This window comes from Cydia splendana, chromosome Z (genome assembly GCF_910591565.1).
Source record: "Cydia splendana chromosome Z, ilCydSple1.2, whole genome shotgun sequence".
Classification (NCBI taxonomy): domain Eukaryota; kingdom Metazoa; phylum Arthropoda; class Insecta; order Lepidoptera; family Tortricidae; genus Cydia; species Cydia splendana.
In genome coordinates, this window is record NC_085987.1 from 33,712,643 (window position 1) to 33,735,953 (window position 23,311).

Here is a 23,311-nt window from a genome sequence, read left to right on the forward strand (position 1 = left end):
CGGTCAGAATTAAATTTGAAACAGCTGGAAAAGTAAAAAGCACTAGTTCGCAAAAACCAATTTTGCGAACGCTAAACAGCTACGTAAAGTAGCACTTTTTGAGCAACTGTATTAAAAAAATTATTCGATCGTTTCTGATATAGGATCATAGGTAGGTCGGACAAATAATTGGCAAAAACTGTGACAGACTCGCGAACAATAGTATTACATACGATAGATGAACGATATTCCTTCGTTGTCATTATGTTCTTTAATAAAACAGGTACTGAATTATGGTTGTCTTGCTTAGAAATCAACATCTAAGTAGGTAGTATTAATTTCAAGTAACACAGATGCCTTTGTGTAATTTTACTTTATGCCATACTTCAAACATAAAATATCTCGTACGCTAGACGTTTTTATAGATTGCAAATCGTAACATAGCAACTCTGTTGCGCCGTTTACACGTGATTGTCTAATAAAGTTTTTAGTACCTTTTTCCACATTCGTGCTTCCAAAAATAATCAGTAATTCAATATAGACAATATATTGTGTACTTTGGTCTGTCGATATTTTAAGTACATACTAGTAAAAAGCTACAAGTACTTATCAGGTTATGTAGAAGCGTCTATCTATTCGAACGCTTCACCACCCACATACCTATTTTGAAAAAAACAAGTAGGTTAGGTACCTTTGAACGTTTAATATTCTTCATCACCAAGAACGAAAAAAATATTAAGTTCATTTACGCCCGGCCAACATTAATTACATTGCCATCATGGAAACATGGGTAGGTAATCGCATGATGTTTACACGATTCATATAGGTAGATTAGGTAGGTACCTAATCACCTACCTACATCCAAGTTCTAGGTTTGGTAACGATATATTATCCAAATATAAGCCAAGCCAGTTCTTATGATCGGTTTAGAATGAATGTTGTATTAAGCTTATGGAAAGATGGCATGGGCGTGGGTGTTTGTTTGATTAACAAAACAAACGAGAGACTTGGTGCCTACATCGGCACGTAAATCATTAGTGATTAAAAACAAGCTCATAGCTTTTCCGTCCCGGACCCTTATTTATGTGACGCGTTGGCAGGGTAGTGAAATAATTAACGCATTTATGATAAACTCATAATTTATGCAGACGCGACGAGTTTAGCAATGAGAGGTTACGTTTAGTGAATAGGTCACAATAAAGATACGTGAATTTGTTCTGTTTTACGCAGCAGGTTAACATTTTATGCTATACAGGCAATATTTAAAAAAATCCCCTAAGAGAATTACGAGTAAAAGAAGATTAAAAATTATTTTTTTACCACACCAGCTCGGAAAGGCTTACTTTGCACTTCAAAAACGGATAGCAAAGTTGCACTTTGCTATCAGTAATTCACATGTGAGGCAAAGTAATCAAATGCAAATTTTGAGTTGTTTTCTTATGTTTGCTGGTAGAATTGACTTTTAAATGATGATTTTGGATGATAAATATTTAATAACATTCGTTTGAATTTGATTTGGTTTGATTTTGTTTGATATTTTACATTTCATATTTGCTTCGGGTTGGTGTGGTGAAAAATTTTGTGTTTCACTCGGGGGCAAATTTTGTTTAACGCTCGTGCTTTGAAACCCTCGCAACGCTCAAGATTCCATTTTTCGAACCACTCGCTACGCTCGTGGTTCAAGTTTGGAGTATTTCGCTTGCTCGAGTATCAATATTAGCACGAGCGGTTAAACAACAACTTTGCCCCCTTGTAAAACAAATAACTATTAATGTGTTTGGTGATATTTTTAGTAGCATTTATAATCTTTCTACTTTCACAAACATTAGGTATGGTAATGAATTGATGATGCGAATGTGACCAATTTCATTCATGTGCATGTTATTGTTGTTTATTGTTATGTGCATGTGTTATGTGCATGTTATTGTTGAAAATAACATTAGTGAACTCGTTAAAAGTCATTAAGGTATTGCCAATTTTTGTCATTGTACTTATCATTACGATTCAATCCAATTTCAAGTAAATATTTTGGTCAGAGTGAACTCATTTTTATGCAAAATATTGATAGCGGAAATTGTAGTAAAATTTTCAGAAAATATTATATAACTTACCTACTCTTTATTAGTAACTGTAGGCCCATACTAAAAACTTCGCTCGGCGTTTATTATGACAGCTATCTAGTCATTTAAAATATACGAAACGGAACTTTAATGGCCTCCACAAATTTCAGCTTAAGGGACCGTTTATTTCTTGCATCGGGAGATTCATTCAGATTCTGTAATATCACTAATATCAGTTCCTTAGTAGTGATTGTTTTTACGTAATAAAATTATACGCGGGTGGAAAGAAGGTATATTAGAATAACTATGCAGTACGTAGATATAGGTAAGGTTTTAGTGATGTAGCCGAAATGGAGGAGTAGGTAATACAGGTGGCCAAAAATACGTTGACATACAATTTTTAGGTAAATTTTTATTGGCTTATTATTAACCGGGCAACTAAAATATTAAACAGGAACTTTCACTGGGCATATAATAATATATTTTGGCTGTGCATTAATATTTAAGCGCCAATAAATTCATATTAGCCTCAAATGTAAGCATCATATTATTAAAAAACTGGCAGCAAAATCAAGCCACCCAAAAAATTATAGGGAACTTGAATTGATAGGTTGGCGTCTAAAATAATAAGTTGGCAACTAATATTGTAAAGCGATCATACAACTTGGTTGTTTATATATGTACATATACAGAATACCTAAGATACATATATACATAAGCTTTAAATACTCCATTTTTAAATAATTTAAACATATGCATACCTAGTATTTTAAACTGTTAACTTTCGTAATCCACTAAACACCATAAATTTATTTACCAATGGTCAGTACCTATAACTTATAGTCGAAATTCCTAATCATGAAACACCTAATGGCCATTATACCTTCAGGAGTTTAACACGTTCGCGGACGCGGATTGCATAGCATCCGTTTTTGTACTCCTCCTGGTGACGCGCCTGCTATTGCATCCGTTATTCTTTTTAAATTTCTTCGTTGAAATGCTTATCAATCCGCTTAACCACAGTATAATATTATTCACCAACTTTTCCTCTACCAGTCACCAGAGTCAAATAATGCGTACTGCCATATTATATAGTTTTATCGAAGTTAAAAATTATCCTGTGACGTCTCCAAATTGGCCCCCCTTTCTATGACGCAGATGCTATAGCATTCGTCTTTGTATGGCAGCTCCCTTAGTAGCCCGGCAGGTGCGTCGGGGAGTGGACCCACGTAATTTGGGTGAATTTAGTGCGCGATAGCGATTTTGACGTATTTTTATAAAATCGTAATTAATGTTTTTCTTACAATTTCTTTAAGTTTTTTATTGTGTTTTAATAAATAAGCGTGTTTACTTGCTGTTAATTACACTACAGTAAAATTTTGATAACGGTTAATGTGAAAAAGTGAGGCATGAATGTGTATACCTATTATTGAAATAATTACGTTACTAGTCATAGTTTTGGTCATATAATTGTGAATTATAGCCTGTTGGCGCTCGATGATCACCTCTCACAAGGTAAGCACCTTATGACACGCATTTGTGCTATCATTCTGTGTATATTTCACGCCTTGTATTTGGTGCAGATGCATCCGAAAAAGAATATAAAGTTGGGTGAATCATCGCTTGGCAGGAAAAGTGGTGGACACTTTACGTCCAGAACTTAACGCGGCGGTGCGTTACAGGGAACTCAAAAAGTGTAATGCGGTACATATTGGCACTTTTGAGAAGTAGTGTTGGCGTAAAATGCTGCGTATACCTTGGACAGCTAGAAGAACAAACCTCTCATTTTAAGAGAGCTCAACATTGCCACTCGGCTCTCTACAACATGCTATGAGACCCATGACTGGGCTTTTAGATTAGAGCCGGTCTCCAACGCATAATTTGTAGGTAGTATCACATAATTTGAGGTCGAAAGAACAGCGAACGTGCTTGGGTTAGGGCATGTATGAGATGGACTCAATATTACAATGATAAGCAAAGAGGGAACAAAACAGAAGAAGAAAATTGTTTGAAGAGGTCAGCAAATGAGTCTTTAGAGCAAAAATCGCGCTTTTAGGAAGTCAGAAGTCTCAGCCATCAAGTCCATCGAGCACGATGTATGAATGCTATAACATGCGATGTCTTATAAGATCCCATCTTGACTACGTCATGTGACAGACATGCTTATGCATCCGAATTGTATAGCATTTGTTGTCACATAGCGTATAAAAAATATACTTCATATTGACGCGGATTGCGTAGCATTCGCCTTGCATATCATTACGCGTCATATACAAACCTAAAAGATATATTTGTAGTGACAGGAATGCTATAACAGTCCCAATATTTCCATACAAAATTTAGGTGTCCAACTGGTGTGACTGAGCGTCCGCGAACGTGTTAAATTTTTTATTACTAATTTCAGTAGTTATCACGGTGTTCTGCAAGAGTCAAATGATAGGTGCGACGACGAGCGAAGCGAGGAGGAGCGTGTTAGGTTGACCGTGTAGTGATCATTGTGAACAAACAAAATATTTAAAAAAGAACTTAATTTTTTAAGTTAATAGATAGCCAATTTCCTTTTAAAATGTGCTTCATAAATGGTCTCCAGTATAATAATTCAGTTGCCAAATAAATATTTGGTACCTGCCGGTACATTTGGTGGTTACAAAAGCTGTAACGGCATTAAAATGTTGTTTCATATTGATATATTTTAAGGCTCTGTTTTTGTTGCCAATCTATTAATTTTAGTACCCATTTCTATTTTTTTAAACTACTCAAATTCGATTAATTAATTGACCGGTTAAATAACTACGTGCCATTTTTATTTCCTTACTGACACATACAGGTTGGCTAAAAAATAACTGCATTCCCGTTGCCAGGGAGGTGTTGGGATTACACTGAGCAACTTTTACTACGGGACCAACTCCGAACTCGCGAAAAAAAAATTTGGCTGTTTCATACATTTTGGCTAGTCCATTTTTTATGGGAGGGTAAATGTATTTTTCGCAATTTGGGGGTTGGTCCCATAGTAAAAGTTGCTCAGTATAATCCCAAAACCTCCCTGGCAACGGGAATGCAGTTATGTTTTAGCCACCGTGTATATTATAGACAAGAGTAGTTCGCGAATGAAAGATTCAAATGAAGTACTTCACTTGATGTCACTCTTTCATTCACTAGTTCAGCTCGGATTCAATTAGTTATTTACTTCAGCAGTTCAGTTTAAAAAACCTATTCGTTTACCTGCTCATTCGCTTAGAGAGTGACAAGGACACCATGTTACACCTTCGATTCATAAATTAATTTACTTGAGTGATTCATATTGAATGAAATTATCTATCAAATTCTTCATTCAACTCAATAAATCCGCGAATGAGAAAAATGAAACCAATACTTTTGATATAGATAGATGGATCTGATGAGCTACTGAACTAAACTGAACTAGTGAACTAAAGAGTGAAGTAGGTACTTCACGGCGTACGAAAGATGCATATCAATTTTTTCTTTTCAGTGACACATTTTGCGCATGTCTAGTATATTACAAAGTGTTATTAAAAATTAAAAAAAATCGGGAGGCCATCAAGGACCATTGAGTTACTGTGATTAAGAATATTAGCCTCTTTCTCCATCACAAAACAGAAAATGAAAGTAATAGCCAAGTATTCTTAAATATACATTTTACGAAAAAGTGCCATTAACAACTTACTTACCAATTATTCCAGCATTCCAAATATCCTCGATATGCTATGCGAATTATTATTACATTTAAATTAGAGGAATACTCGTATACGCTCGCACAGGTACCTCAGAGCTATTAATAACTCATCAATTACAATGACGTTTTTAAAACGGTTTGCTATTATAGTTTCGTGAATTATCATCTTCGTCAGTGTGTACGTTTGTATGCGCTCAACACTTCTATACTAAAATGCTGGAAGCGAAGGAACCTCGATGCTGTGCGAAATAATTATATGACACATTTAATGTAGTAACATCGTTTTTCCCTCGTTTCAGATAACGAACTCAATCATTGAGGGAATAGAGTTAGTGGTTCCTGATATTTTTGTAATGGAGTGTGTGTGGTCTGGGTGCTACCGGAAGATAAATACAAAACGCTAAAAGGTACATGTTAACTTCACTTTCCAAGTAGACAGTTCCATTATGTTTTAAATAGACCAGTTCCTGAAAACGTCACACTACACTCTTTCCTTGGCAACCGTGCACTCCGTGCAGTGCAGTGGCCATAAGGCCAGTTCCTCATAATATGTACCTAGCCGTATTTTCTACCTGAATTATCTTATCCACACTATGCTTCAGGCGTTCGAGCGTTCGATTTCGTCACTCGAAAATCGGTGGAAAACAGCTAAATGTTAATTTTTGAAATACGAGCGATAGAAATTGGGAATCGAGTGGCATTGACCACTCGTTTTCAATTCTATTAGTAGAATTTAAATGCCGGGTACTGGAGATATTATTGAACGAAATACACAAAATCGAGCGGTCGAAACTCAATAATCGGCCCCCTGGCCATTTCTCTACATTCACTATAACTACCCAAGTAAAGGCCAGCATAGTCAATTGACTATGCGGGATTATAATTATAATTTTATAATCCACAAGTTAAATACCTACATAATTTTATTTTCACCACACCAGCTCGGAAAGGCTTACTTTGCACTTCAAAAACTGATAGCAAAGTTGCGTTTTATTCACATGTGAGGCAAAGTAATCAAATGCAAATTTTGAGTTGTTTTCTTATTTTTGCTGGTAGAATTCACTTTTAAATGATGATTTTGGATGATAAATATTTAATAACATTCATTTGGATTTGATTTAGTTTGATTTGGTTTGATATTTTACATTTAATATTTGCTCTGGGTTGGTGTGGTGAAAAATTTTGTGTTTCACTCGGGGGCAAATTTTGTTTAACCCTCGTGCTTTGAAACCCTTGCAACGCTCAAGATTCCATTTTTCGAATCACTCGCTACGCTCGTGGTTCAATTTTGGAATCTTTCGCTTGCTCGGGTATCAATATTAGCACGAGCGGTTAAACAACAACTTTGCCCCCTTGTAAAACAAATAACTATTATCATTAGCAATATTTTTCTGTGCATTTTCCATTTATTAAACTATACCTAATACTCATGGACAAATTTAGAGGAACGTAAAAAAAGAGGTTTAATTATTGGATAACAGCACCTATAAAGTAATTAAACTTTTTTTTTGCGTTCCTCTAAATTTGTCCATGAGACTGAGTGTTTATTACCGCAGTACTGCATCATTCAAATAATAATCACGGTTTATTATAGTAGTTTTGTAATAGGGTTCCTAGTTGACTACGGAACCCTAATAAAAAACTACTTAATATATCTAACTAAAAGTTCATAACATCCGTGCGAAAGAATTACTTCTTTATAAATATGGCGGAAAAATCTTATCGAGTGAGCTATTTTTAACTAACTTCAAAAAAAGGAGGAGGTTATCAATTCGACCGTATTTTTTTTTTTGTACGTTTGTTACCTCAGATTTTTTTTGTTTAAAAGTAAACGGAACTCTTCAAAGACGCATATTTCACGTTTGGCGATTATTCTTCTTCATTAAGTTTGTTAAGAAATACGTTACAAATTGTTTATTTGGTGTTGAATACAAATTTTTTTTGAAGTGGGTTTTCCTTATTTTTTTATTTTATGTAACGAATAATTCGTAGGTACCAGAGTAGATCCAAAGAAATTTTACTAAAAGCTTGACATCATCAAATAAGTAAGTAAAGAATACCTATCTTAGAGCTTTTGGTATGAACAAGTGTGACTCATAGGATTGAAAATTATCGATAATATCAAATCGGCATTTTTCAGGACGTTTTGAAATTTTCGTTTTTTTTTTTTTTAGTTTTATTTGGAAAGAAACGAAACTTTTTTAAACTATAAAGACAGCGTCAAAGTCAATAGACATTTTCACAAACGATCGCCAGCCAGCATTGAGATAACAAAACACACGACTAAGCAGGTCTATGGATTGAACATAAATGGAAAAATTCACAAGTTATTTAAAGTGCGTTTTTTTCCGTTTATTTCCGATGTTTTTTTCTTACTTTCGGAAAAATAAATATACTAAGTGACATTGGTTTTTTCCGAATGAAACTGAAAAAAACATGCCTTTTAGAAAAAAACGGGAATTTTTCTGGGTTTTTACAACCCTAGACTCACGTAATTAGATTGACTAATTGATTTATGCGACATCCGAAATTAAGATTAGTATTGTTTTTAAAGAGCTTTATGAAATAAAATACGTTACAAGATGCGAAAGAGGCTCTTGATTTATCGCTATCTTATAAATGGCTTGTTTTCGCAAAAGACGCGCCAAAATAAAGTATTTCGTTTACGTCGCGCCGCTTTTCTACGTTCGCCCTACAATATTCAGGAGAAGGAAAACAGCTATAATTTATGTTGGTTGAGACAGGAGTAGAGAAGGTTATAGGTACTAGAAAGAGACCGGTAGCAATTGCTTGGGTTAATCCGTTGATGCATCTTTGTAATAATAATCCCATCAAAAACATAAATGTGAAATGAGAGCCAAGTTCAATATTAAGAATACCTATGCGTCTTTGTTGACTTCGCCGGAAAAAGAATTGAGATCTATATGGGTGCCAAGTTCTAGTTCGCTTGGGATTGGGATGTACCTAATTAAAGTTCAGGATTTGACTTGGCTAGTTTTTACGTACACGCTATTTTATATTTTTCTGTTACTTTTCTAAAATTTAGTTCGATGGTATAAAAACTAGGCATCACTAATCCTGAACTTTAAACTCTTCTTTTAAATGAACTCAATTTTTAAGATGTGTCATACATATTTCTAATTGTAAATCTATTTGCAGGTAGTCCGTCGTGTGAGGAGAAGAGTAATATGTAAAACGTGACTGCGAGTGTCGACCAAGTGACTTGGCACCGCAGTCCGCCGTCAGGTAGCCGCCGCCATGGGCAAAAAGAACTCTAAACTCAAACAAGACACAATCGATCGGCTGACCACCGCCACTTACTGTAAGTAACTTTTTTTTTTCACAACAAAAGGTCGCTGCGCCTTTATAATTTATAACAGAGATGACATTTTAGTTCATTTTAATACTAAGATAAGTTGATATCAACTCATATGAGTTTCATAAAGAAAAGTACTTAGATTTTGATACTTTTCCATTATAAAAATTGGTGTCCATGTTTAGTTTTTTATGTATAAGTACATTTATAGGTTATAGTAGAAGAGCCGGCCGCAAAATTTCTAACCGACTTGATACCACGATGAAATGCACAATGGTTTCCCAGAAAAGTTATGCTAAGTCCGAATTCGATAGTCTGCCACGGCGGAACTTGCCGAAAGTACGAAAAAGAAGGCCACTTCCGGTGCGAAAAAAGGGGCTGATTTAACCCATCTGATACCGAGATAGTAGTTATGGCAGCAGTTAGAAATTTACATGTAGACACAGAAAAGCGAAGTCTGCCACTATTTTTTTTGCCGGAAGTGCTTGGCAGACGCTCTCAAAGGTGACCATCGGGACCCCTAAATTAACCCATCTGATACCACCATGAAACCAATGCCAGTCGGTAGGTATGAACTCTCATGTCAGGAATATATAAGTCTGCCAAGGCTTTTCCTGCCGAAACACCATGACAGACGAGATTATGTAAGCAAGGTCGCCATCGGTTACCCTACACTAACCCATTTGATACCACCATGAAACCAATTCCATTCGGTAGGTATGAACCCCCATTTTAGGAATATATAAGTCTGCCAAGGTTTTTCCTGCCTAAACACCTTGGCAGACGAGATTATAAGCAAGATGACCATCGGTTACCGTACACTAACCCATCTGATACCGCCATGAAACCAATTCCAGTCGGTAGGTATGAACCCTCATTTCATGAATATATAAGTCTGCCAAGGCCTTTCCTGCCGAAACTCCTTGACAGACGAGATTATGTAAGCAACATCCGCATCCGTGGGACCGGTATACGTGATTACTGTAGGCTTATTTATTACTTTATGCTTTTACATATTTGTATAGTATTATGTTATTAATGAAATATATCTATAATTTATTAAACCTATACCTAATACATTGGGAATTCATTACCTGCTTACGGCAGTAGTAGGGAGTAGTGGGTGAGTTCTGGCTCACTTAGCCAGGCCAACAGTCCCTCCCCCTTTTTTTCCCTTGTTGAGGCCCTGCAACCTTACCTTGAACCCAACCTAATGTCATTGTAGCTCGAATCTAACCTAATCTATTTTTATTGCTTTTAGAAAATATTCTAATAACAATTATCTACTTTTGCAAAGTTAAATGTTGAATTCTTTATTTCGCAAAATGGAATTTTAATGTGACTATAATGTATGTGCAATCTACTTAGAAACTGGGTTTAGAAATATAAAAACACACATTTTATATAGGATAATAAGTTTATTCAAGTAATATTCTGAACATATGAGATATAGTAACATCATTACTTATTCTGTGTACAGTGGAGAAAACATGCAAGTTGACATTTTTCGTTTTAAAATAAAGATAAACTAAACAGTATTTGCCACAAACCGATGTTAAAAAACTTTGCAGTTGTTGGTTGGCATAATACCATCTCTTACAATTTCTCTTCATTAACATTTTATGATACCTTCCTGTTTTTATTTACTTAATTTAATTTTTTCCTTTTTATGTGATCGGTACTTCATTTATTTTAGATTTTGGGCTAATATTAGTTTGTTAACCGACTTCCAAATCTCAAAGAAGGAGGTTATCAATTCGGTTGTATGTTTTTTTTATTTTTTATTTTTTTTATGTTTGTTACTCTATATCTCCGTCATTCCTGGACCGATTTTGAAAATTAGTTTTTTGATTGTATGTATATGCATACAGATTGGTTCCGTTTTTGTCAAAACCCAGTTCTGATGATGGGATCCATGAGGAATCGAGGGAACTCCTCAAATTTTAAACGCATACATATAGTGATTTTTGGGTTTTTATCATCAAATTAAGCATACACATTCAAAAAAGTGACATTTGATGAAGTGCAACTGCTGATGATGATCAGAACGGAACTCTTCAACGACGCATAGTTCACGTTTGGCGATTTGTCGTCTTCGTTAGGTTTGTTAAGCAAGTCAAGTTTTTAAGCCACATTTTTGTCAAGCTCGAGTTCTGATGATGGGATCCATGAGGAATCGAGGGAACTCCTCAAATCTTAAAGGCATGCGTATAGACATTTTTGTATTTTCATCAGAAAATCAAGGATTTTCATTAAAAACTGGCGCATTTGATGAAGTGGAACTGTTGATGATGACCAGAACAGAACTCTTCAACCACGCATAGTTCACGTTTGGCGATTTTTCCTCTTCGTTATGTTTGTTAAGCAAGTCAAGTTTTAAAGCCACATTTTTGTCAAGCTCGAGTTCTAATGATGGGATCCATAAGGAATCGAGGGAACTCCTCAAATATTAAAGGCATAAGTATAGATTTTTTTTGTATTTTCATCATAAAATCAAGCATTTACATTAAAAACTGTCGCATTTGATGAAGTGGAACTGCTGATGATGACCAGAACAAAACTCTTCAACGACGCATAGTACACGTTTGGTGATTTCTAATTTCGATTTTGACTTGGACTGCGACCCGGACTCGGACCCAGAACCGGACTCATACCCGGATCCGGTTCGGACCCGGACTCGGACCCGGACTTGGAATCGTACTCGGACCCGGACTCGGACTCGGATACGGACTCGGACTAGGACCCGGACTCGGACTCGGACCCGGACTCGGAACCGGACTCGGAACCGGACTCGGACTCGGACCCGGACACGGACTCGGACACGGATTCGAACCCGGACTCGGACTCAGACTCGGACCCGGACTCGGACCCGGACCTTGACCCGGAAAACCACTATAATATATATTATATTATAATTATTATTATTACACGTAAATTTGTTCACGAGGAAACCGTGTACCGACTCTTCATGCCATTATATTTTTAATTTGCTGTTATTCTCTACAAATCGACACTAAAAGTATCAAAATATCAAAATATGGAGTTCCGTTTGAGAAAGAAGCAAAACAATTTTGTCTTTGACAGTAATTGAATTATTGTGTGATTTTGAAAGCTAGACAATTCAAGATTTATATTTTTACTGACAAAGACAACACAGAAATTCAATCTCAAATGTAAACCTTCGAACAATTTCCATACATTGACGACATCACTCAAAATTCTTCTTCAAGTCAGATCCCCGCTGGGGCTGCACCGGAGCACACGTATAATTCTTCAAATAAAAATGACAGCTTGATTTGACATTAAATCATATACGCACACGAGAAAGTATACCAGTAGACAAATTGTATTTCAAAAAATAGGGTACATAAATATCAGCTCGCGTCTCCTTTAAATTTGATTTGCTGTTATTTACGGGTCATAATGGTTGAAAACCTCAGTAAACTATCTTAAAACAATACGATTACAGTCGAATTTAAGTATTATGTTCCTTCAAATCAAAACTCGCTTAAAATGAAAAAAGTTTAAAGACTCATCCTTTACTGATTGGGATTAATTTTCATTTTGCGTCATTTTAAAAACGTATTTGACTTCTGTACGTCAATTAATTTTGATGACAATTGTAATCTTGTAATATATTATAGAACTTTTATCTTAAAATATTGCCTATTAACAGGAAGCGTTATGTAATTCGTATAAGTAATACCTGAAAGTCTTGTACCTAGATCTGTAATACCATGGATTGCGACGAATAAATGATTATGATTATGCCGTTCGTTCCGTCTATATGTATAATGCGTGTACGTGCTGTTCTCTGAAAATCTTCAAGAAAAAATAACGGCTAGACCAGCACGAAGTACTAGCGAGTTTTTGCGGCTTTGGAGACCGAGATAAAGCTTACAGGCCAATACCGCTGTGGCCTGGTTATTGTTATGTATACCTATGTATCGAATGTTTTTAAAAAAAATTTACTATAAAAAGCAATGTTTTATTTCGATTAGGTCTACATTTTGTGCATATTGTAATCTGAAGTATTTTCGTACTAAACTTGAAACTTTCGTTGAAACTAAATAAAATAATTATTCCTAATATACAGTCACCTGCAATTTATGTTACACAACACACAACGAAGGCCGCAAAAATATCTGACACGATCTTATTTGTAGAACCATAAGAGCATGTCATATATTTTTGCGGCCTTCGAAGAGTAGGTACCGGTCATTATCACCAACTTTGCCCGCATTTAAAAAAAACACGAATTTCTCAAAAAAAAATACAAATCGTAATTACTTTTTTTGCTCAGCACGTCCATTGTAATCAAACGCATCAGTTTATTTGAAGAAAAAATATTTTTATCGTGTTTTTACCCATTTTTTGCGTTTTAGAGGGTGGGCAAAGATATCCGGAGTTTTCGCCAACATTGCCCACGTCAATTTGGTATTCAAATACAGCTCGTATGATGATGATGTCTAAGGATCACTGGTTTTGGGCAATCCTACCATTCCCTGTTAATAACTTAGCGATAAGTGTAAAAACTTTTAAATAAATTTGCTGGGCAATGTTGCCTACCCGTTTTTGCTCATTTCCATATAAGGCTCGCCTAAGCATTTTACAAAGGCTAGGGTTGTCACTTTTGAGAAAATCTGTTACAATAGTTTAATGGCCAAAAATATGATTTTTGCTGTGTTTTTCATTAGTTAACGGGATAAAACATCTAAGTAAAGGATAATAAGACAAATTAAATACAGTATATATTTATAAACTTACTTTAGTGTACAAACATAACCTTATTTTACATGCGAAGTTGGGTAAATTAGATGAAAGTGACAACCCTAATCCATTTTTGGTGGTGGGCAATGTTGGTATGCCAAATCACCGGATTACTTTGCCCACCGCTAAAACTCGCTAAAAATTACAAATTAAAGATATCTTATTGATACTGTTTTAACACCCCCTGGCACTGATTAAAATAACCGACTTGGTTTCACATTACATCTCAAAACTTTTTTTTAAAAATTTCTTTAGCGGCGTGTAATAGTGCCCTTGTGGCCTATTTGCTGAATAAATGTTGAAGTTTGAAGTTTGCATGCCAAGTTTCGTGCTTTCTGCCGGATGGGACAGGATTTAGGATGGGTCAGACCAGGACCGCATTTTTGCAGGTTCATCTTTTATTAGCCAGACTCTACCTCCATACTAAATCGAGCTAAGGAGTCGCACTATAAAGAAATATTGAACATTTTCTTTTAAGTTGATATACAGGGTGTCCATGCATTAGGGTATTTATATTCAATATTCAATAATTTATTCATAAAATCAATACAATTTTACACGTCAATGGTATTTAGAACCAGTATACAAAGTATCATAACAAATTACGATTTTTTTACTTTGGAGCAACCTGTATGTGTTAGTAGCTCCTGAGGTAATAAATAGTATGACTAGATTTTGCCCTGTGCGCGGGGCCCGAGGGCCCCGCGGTCTTCTTGTAGTTTGTTGTTGGTGCTGTTGTTTTTGTTGTAGTAGTAGTAGTAGTAGTTTGTTTTCCAAAGGGAAAAATAAATAAAGTTGTACTTTTGCTAGGACGAAAAGATCCGCGTGAAAGCACTAAGTACATTCCCGCAGCTCGGCCTGGCCTCGCGTGCTTGGGAACTCGTAAGGGACGCTCCGAGCCTTCGGCCCTACGCGGAGCTCGGCCTTAGTCCTTCGCTGGGTTTCGAAGCTCAGCGTCGGGCCTTCGGCCCGCCGCTTCGCTTATTAAAACAGTTGGGAGGGTTGGTTTTGCTTCGGGGCTTAAGCGGGAAGTTGGAGCTTAAACACGACCCAATAGGAAAAGTGTCTTAGACAAGCGAAACGGCGGGCCGAAGGCCGAAGGCCGTAGGCCAACTTCCCCCTCTCGTGTGACGCTTCGGGCCTTCGGCCCTACGCGGAGCCCGGCCTTCGGCCTTCGCGAGCCTCGACGCTTCGCCGTCGGGCCTTCGGCCCGCCGGCTTCGCTTATCAAGACAGTTGACTTTGTAGAACGCTTGGGGGAACTGCATTCACGCAGCTCGGCCTTCGGCCTCGCGTTTTGGGAGTCGGGGTGGAGGCTCCGGGCCTTCGGCCCTCCGCCGGTGTCGGCCTTCGGCCTCCCGGCCTGAAGCTCGTCCTTCGGGCTCGCTTAACACACTTTTTGTATAGGATTTTGCTTTGTTCGTCATTCCCGCAGCTCGGCCTTCGGCCTCGCCCAAAATTACTGGGGGTGGGGCACGCTTGGATATTCGGGGTGAAGCTCCGGGCCTGACGGCCCTACGCGGGGTCGGCCTTCGGCCTCCCGGCCTGAAGCTCGCCCTTCGGGCTCGCTTAACCTACTTGGAAATTTGAATTTTGCCCTTGTCGCCCGCCATTTTGGATTTTTCCAAAAATTTTTTTTACATGGTAATGCTGGGCCTCCTAGCTCGCCGCATGCCAAATCTCAGCGCACTCGGACCAACTTGAAAAATAAAATAAAAAAGTCGGCCATTTTGAAGTTTTTTAAATGCAGTTTGCTTTGTTTCGGGGCCCTATATGACATTTGGTCGAGCACCCCCCACCTACCTCGCACCGTTTAAAAGTTGCCATACAAAATTAAAATGACCATTATTTCCGCCATCTTAGATGTTTTCCAAAAATTTTTTTTTCATAGGAATCTAGAGGCTTCTATCTCTCGCCATGCCAAATCTCAGCGCGCTCGGACCAACTTGAAAAAATAAAAATAAAAAAGTCGGCCCGTTTGAAAATTTTTAAATGCAGTTTATTTTGTCTCGGGGCCCTCTATGACATTTGGTCGAGCACCCCCCACCTACCTCCCACCGTTTGGCCGGGCCGTCGAACATTTTTCTGACCGGAAGCGGTAGGCCAAAAGTCAGAATTTTCTGAAGTCACGAGACCGCCCTCTATACGACCGTACCAAAGTCTAACACCCCACGAACCTCCTTCTGGGAGAACAATCATGTCAATTAATCAGTCGTGTTGCAGCTTTAAATAAGATTAATTATTAATTATTAAATTATTAAATTAAATTAAATTAATTAAAACTTTCTTCGACCGTTTTGATTATCTTTTTTATTTATGACATTAATAAGATTCTGACCTTTGACAAATGTCATCATTGCCGCACATTTTCAAACAAATTGTCAAAAGCACTGCCAATGATTAATACAGTATGTTTCTTTTTGTTGTCGATTATTGGAATTAACTTTTGTTTGATAATTTAATGTTTTATCTTTTGTTCTAATTAAAAAGAAATTACCGTTAGAGCATTTCTGAGAAGTAACCCTATGTGGGATTTCAGGGTTTGTCCAATGGCTAAGGTCACCCTGTATTTAAAAACGTAAACGTTAAAGTTTTTGGGATATATGTATAGTAGACTATTTATACTCCACATTGATCCCATAAGAAGTTAATAAAACTGCCTGAAAGTTAGAGAGGACTATGGAGGAGATTACTGTTTACTAGCTTTTGACTTAACTCCTGGCCCCTGTTTCACCAACGTGACAGGTGCGACGAATTGTAAAATCACTGTTGCTGACGTCACAGGCATCCATGAACTACTGTTACCGCTTACCATCGGGCGGGCCGTATTCCTGTTTGCTACCATCATCGTATTATTAAAAAAAAACTTTATGATATCGGGAAAAAAACAGATATTTCTCTTGCTAAGTTTATGACAATTGTCACAGAAACACTGCAATTGTCACGAAATTCCGACATATAACTCATTACCTGTCAAGAATTACCTACAATTCTTCTAGATCTTTGACAATTGTCAGAAACTTCACAGGAGAAACATCTGTTTTTTCCGATATAATAAAGTTTTTTTAAAATAATACAATGATGGTGGCAAACAGGAATACGGCCCGCCCGATGGTAAGTGGTAATCGTAGCCCATGGATGCCTGTGACGTCAGCGATAGTGATTTTACAATTCGTCGCACCTGTCACCGATGTGAAATTGGGGCCTGGCCTCTATTTCACTACGGTGGCAGGTGCGACACTTGTCGACATCACAGTTGGTACTGACGTTACAGGCCTCCATAGGCTACGGTAACCGCTTACCATCAGACGGGCGGTGTGCTTGTTTGCCACCAACATGTTAATAAAATAAAAACTCCATTATATCGCCAAATACTAAGTACTTATTTTGCGAAGCTAATGACAATTGTCACAAGAAACACGACAATTGTCGGTAATTCTTGACAGCAAATGAGTTCTGTGTAACACTATATGAGTAAAATGAATATAGGCGTGGAATCGAATGTATTTGCAGCCAACAAAATGCCAATGTTTGTTCAGCTACCTGTTCACCTGTTTAAATTGCTTATTATCAATTTAGATCAGGATTTTAAACCTGGCTGACATCGGATAGCCATTTATATTGATGTCAATGTAATGTAATGTAATGTAATGTAACGTTTATTTCAGACAAACAGTCCATATACATAAAAATTACAAAAAGAATTAAAAATAAATAATAAATCACAAATTCATTAAATTAAATTAACTTAACACTTAAGTCATAATAAAATTAATATATTAAAATTCAAAAATTCAAAATTCACATTTAGACATTACAAATTAAATAAAAATGGTGTCAATGGTGTTGGTGAATATTTTAATTCATTCGGGCGAAAACCGGAAGGTTGGTTGGGTATCATAAAATGTTCATGGAGAGAAATTGTAAAGGCCCCAGTACACAATGGGCCATTGCCGGCCACTCCAAGGGACGCAGCCATGCGGTAGAATGAGATAGCAATATCATTTGCTCCCTCTAACGCATAAATGCGTCCCTTGGTATGGCCGGCGATGGCCCATTGTGTACTGGGGCCTTAAGATATGGTATTGTAATCAACAACTGCAAAGTTTTTTTTACATCGGTTTGTGGCAAATACTGTTTAGTTTATCTTTATTTTAAAACGAAAAATGTCAACTTGCATGTTTTCTCCACTGTACACAGAATAAGTAATGATGTTACTATATCTCATATGTTCAGAATATTACTTGAATAAACTTATTATCCTATATAAAATGTGTGTTTTTATATTTCTAAACCCAGTTTCTAAGTAGATTGCACATACATTATAGTCACATTAAAATTCCATTTTGCGAAATAAAGAATTCAACATTTAACTTTGCAAAAGTAGATAATTGTTATTAGAATATTTTCTAAAAGCAATAAAAATAGATTAGGTTAGATTCGAGCTACAATGACATTAGGTTGGGTTCAAGGTAAGGTTGCAGGGCCTCAACAAGGGAAAAAAAGGGGGAGGGACTGTTGGCCTGGCTAAGTGAGCCAGAACTCACCCACTACTCCCTACTACTGCCGTAAGCAGGTAATGAATTCCCAATGTATTAGGTATAGGTTTAATAAATTATAAATATATTTCATTAATAACATAATAATATACAAATATGTAAAAGCATAAAGTAATAAATAAGCCTACAGTAATCACGTATACCGGTCCCACGGATGCGGATGTTGCTTACATAATCTCGTCTGTCAAGGAGTTTCGGCAGGAAAGGCCTTGGCAGACTTAAAAATTTCCGAAATGAGGGTTCATACCTACCGACTGGAATTGGTTTCATGGAGGTATCAGATGGGTTAATGTAGGGTAACTGATGTACACCTTGCTAACATAATCTCGTCTGCCAAGGTGTTTCGGCAGGAAAAGCCTTGGCAGACTTATATATTCATGAAATGAGGGTTCATACCTACCGACTGGAATTGGTTTCATGGCGGTATCAGATGGGTTAGTGTACGGTAACCGATGGTCATCTTGCTTATAATCTCGTCTGCCAAGGTGTTTCGGCAGGAAAAACCTTGGCAGACTTATATATTCCTAAAATGGGGGTTCATACCTACCGAATGGAATTGGTTTCATGGTGGTATCAGATGGGTTAGTGTAGGGTAACCGATGGCGACCTTGCTTACATAATCTCGTCTGCCATGGTGTTTCGGCAGGAAAAGCCTTGGCAGACTTATATATTCCTGACATGAGAGTTCATACCTACCGACTGGCATTGGTTTCATGGTGGTATCAGATGGGTTAATTTAGGGGTCCCGATGGTCACCTTTGAGAGCGTCTGCCAAGCACTTCCGGCAAAAAAAATAGTGGCAGACTTCGCTTTTCTGTGTCTACATGTAAATTTCTAACTGCTGCCATAACTACTATCTCGGTATCAGATGGGTTAAATCAGCCCCTTTTTTCGCACCGGAAGTGGCCTTCTTTTTCGTACTTTCGGCAAGTTCCGCCGTGGCAGACTATCGAATTCGGACTAAGCATAACTTTTCTGGGAAACCATTGTGCATTTCATCGTGGTATCAAGTCGGTTAGAAATTTTGCGGCCGGCTCTTCTACCATTATATTATCTACTATGAAAAACCTGGTTGATTGTGACCTAGACAAATCCTCAAGTATTTTAACTATAACTTCCATTATGAAAATTTGCTTCCATACTTAATGCTTCATAACATAACGGGTGCGTGTTATGTGAAGTAGGTATTGTAAAAAAGACGACGGATTGTTTCTATCCCCATAGGTATAGCAACTAATTGGACATTTTAAAAGTGTACTAGTTTCGCCTCGCGAGAGATATTAATCTTGAGTTTTCAACGTTTTCGTACTCAATGAGTATTCAGAATAATAATTCCGCTTGTTAATTCGGGCACTTTGTTTTTATGCAAATCGGTCTCGGGTGTCTACTTAATTTTCGCTTATTTAAATTTCTCCTAAATAACAGTGCCAAGTTTTAATCACATTTAACCACAAGTCATTTTAGCGATGTTTGATACTAAAATCTACTAATAATATTAATGAGCGTGCCCAGCGGTAAGGCGTGCAACTTTTAGTCCGAAGGTTGTAGTGCGGTTCGAACCCCAGCTCGTATCAATAAGCGTCATTATACTGTCTACGTTATGATAATGACTACAACGGAGCGTTAACCAAACTACCCTTTCCTGTCTGGTCACCGTAAAAGGTTTTGAATGGTATTTTTGTAACTGTTTATATTTAATTGTGATAAATCGGTGTATATTCAAAGTAAGTAATCGCGTGACCGCGCTCCGCTACCGCCATGTTATGAAGTGGGAGCCACGCCTCTCGACTCGTGGTTCAGTAATCGCGAACGGACCATTACACACTAACTAAAATATGACTCACTGTTAAAAGTAATCCACTGTTGAGTTAAAAATAACGCTAATTACTTTTAGCTACTACTTATGTAATATACGAGAGTAAGACCTTAATTTATTTTATATTAATAACTACCTACCTATCTTCGCATAAAAACAAGGCAGGTTGATGAAAAGTTTTAGAGCTGTTTTTGCTATTGAATAGTTTGATCCCAGATCGTTGTGTAAGGATTTTTGAGTCTTGTAATAGTTTGGTGTTATTTTGAGCTACTTTGCTCCCCACTGGGTAATTGTGCTCCAACAGTTTTTATACATAAAAACTATTACCACAACCTCATTTAAATTGGCATATATATCATATACCACAATATAAAAATATTAATATTTAAATACTTAAATTTCTAATTATTTTGCACATTTTAAGGTATTTATGATTTTGGGTTATTTGAAGAATAGGTACACAACTCTACAAGAATAACATTAGAAAACTAAGGGATTCAGATCGAAGGTCACTGGCGTGGGGTAGCCCCTTAATCCAAAGTTACGAATTCGCTCAAAATTCTCAAAAATGTGGTGATTATATAGTTCTAAGTATACCAATTAGTATATTTTTAAGAAATGGACCGTTTGCATAAACCTTCTCCCGATTCGAACTTTAAGATACGTCAATTAATAGATCTAGAAACGATATGGATTAGATGTGTCAGAGTCAAAAGTGACGTTTTTGTTTGAAGAAACGTTACATTTAACACTGACATATCTAATCTATATCGTTTCTAGATCTATTAACTGACGTATCTTAAAGTTATTTAAGATTATTTGTCTTTCAAATCTCTCATTTTTTATAAGTACTAATTTAATACAACCTTAAAGCATAAATTGGTTGTTTTGTTTGATTATGATGTTTCATTTTTTTATAATTAATAAAATGCTACTAAGATTTTTATCTATGTACTTAAGTAGTAGACCTGATGCCAACACCTATTTATATTAAAAATGATCTATCATGCTCAATTATTTCCAATAAAATGCAAAATAAAGCTCGCAGAAGCTTGATCCTGTCCCAAAGTAATTGCAGTGTTCGCCAATAAGCGACGAAGTTGGTTTTATAGCGAAGTTAAGTGGGGAAGTTAGACGAGCGGCGCCATTTGGGCTGGAGGGAGTCGATGCCGATGCCGGCTCCGCTCATCTTAGCTCAGCCCACACGTCTTGCGATGTGTTTAAATTTACAATCGCATTTATTGACTTTTCATGAATACAATAATACATTTAGTTTTAATGACCTATTTGTAACTGGTATTTTGGCGAATGACTTATATAGAACCTTTGTTTAAAATAAGTTCATTATTACATTTAATATTCAATTTAGAATGAATGTTTCAGTTGCGTAATTACTTAATTTAAGGACACAATAAACTTAAACGCATCCTAGCATCAATACGCTTTATTAAAATTTAATTAAGTACCTACGAGTATAATTTAAATAAATCTATAATAGACTATTGCTTTTTAGTTTTTGCTTTGCTAATGAATTATTTTGCAGATATGTTTTTAGGATATACTATACTTTTCGTCATCCGTCTGTCCGTAACTCCGTTTGTCACTGCGGAAATTATTAGACAAACATAATTTGGAACGTAGGTGTATTTTGTGTGCCATAAATTTGGGAAATATTAATAAAATAAAGCTCAAAAAACTTTTTTCCACGAAAACTATTTTGATTATGGTTGAGCCATTAATGAGTTTCTTAACGAGTTTCATTAAATAGGAATGCCTATAAGAACTATTTGATAGAACGCACTAATTTTGATTGCTTTCTCAGTTTGAGAAGAAATTAAATCTGAGTTTAGTTCGACGTATCAGCAAAGTGCAGTTAGTTTGTTAATGGGGCTTTGCAACTGGGGTAAAGACAACAACATCGGGTCCAGAGTGCATACCGCGAACCAATTTCGACGTGTTGCATCCCTGTCACACTTACGTACGAATTTACAAGTTTGACAGAGAGGAAACACGTCGAACGTGGTTCGCGGTAGGCCCTCAGAGTCGAGCTAGACACTCAATAACCAGAAGTGCGAGTTATGAGCAAACTCTGAGATCTACTATTGATGATGGCAAAGTGAACGATATTTTTACCACATTTTGTTTATTGTTTCATTTTGAAGTGGTATTGGTAGCAGAAAGGTTTTGCGCCATTATAAAGCGACCTTGTTATCTTAAAGTTTTTTCAATATGGAGTACAAAGTTTTGGATACTGCCCACCACCAGAGCCTCTACCATCAGTTGGCAGAGTATTTTTCACTTACTTTCAGTGAGTAAACGTGCCGTATGTCACGTTTGACGTTTTTTTTTACGGTCTCATCGTGTCGGTCTCATGTGCCTAACTTCACTCCACTCCAAAAGATACTGTCCCTTTCTAAGTATACTAAAAACAAAGAGCAAGAATTATATCGGAGGATTGTACAGCGCCTCTAGAAGTCATCTAAAGAATTAATATCAAAAGTACGAGTAAACGGTAAATTACCTATCGAATTTTGAACTTAGCAATATGGAGGGTAGAGATAAGGAGAATCCTTTATGACTTTATTGGAGAATATTTGCAAAAGCGGGGCACGCTGTCAGCTCAGCTCGGGCTAACAAATACCTAGTTATTGTATTGAACATGAATAAGCGTAGCCTAGCTGCGGTAAGGCGGTACGATTTTTAAAGACAGCCCAAAAAATTTGGGGCGTAAGGAAAAAAAGTTTCACTTTAATAAGCTGACATTTGGGCGGAAGAGTAATAACCATTTAATAATGCTTTAAGGTAAATCCTTGCCTTATATGTAGAATAATACCATTTTAAATGTTTAACATAAACAAGTTAATATATAATACGAAATATATTCATTTCTATTGTCACGGATTGGCCTAGTTGCAACACTCAAAGATTAAGTACATTTCGCATGAAATAGCCTTGTACGAATATACGCGGTAGCAGGTCAGGCTGGCGGGTTGGGCGCCGGGTTGATCTCAGTCCTATTGTCTTGTTTCGTCCCGTGTAATCGACTCGCACGTCTCTACAACAATAAGCGCCTAGACAGCAAGGCGAGCTCGCTACGTGCCTATGCCACCAAACACAA

At 36.8% G+C, this 23,311-nt stretch overlaps 1 protein-coding gene across 2 annotated transcripts in view; it reads left to right on the forward strand.

The window, feature by feature from the left end:
• LOC134804541 (frequenin-2) overlaps window positions 1-23,311 on the forward strand; it is a 172,239-nt gene that overhangs the window by 62,566 nt on the left and 86,362 nt on the right. The window contains exons 2-3 of one of the 2 annotated variants that reach the window (XM_063777647.1): window positions 6,033-6,140; window positions 8,893-9,055. In XM_063777647.1, the coding sequence (XP_063633717.1) occupies window positions 8,992-9,055 (64 nt within the window). In that variant the 5' untranslated portion in view covers window positions 6,033-6,140; window positions 8,893-8,991. The remainder of the gene's footprint in view (window positions 1-6,032; window positions 6,141-8,892; window positions 9,056-23,311) is intronic. The other variant, XM_063777646.1, reaches the window with a different exon arrangement.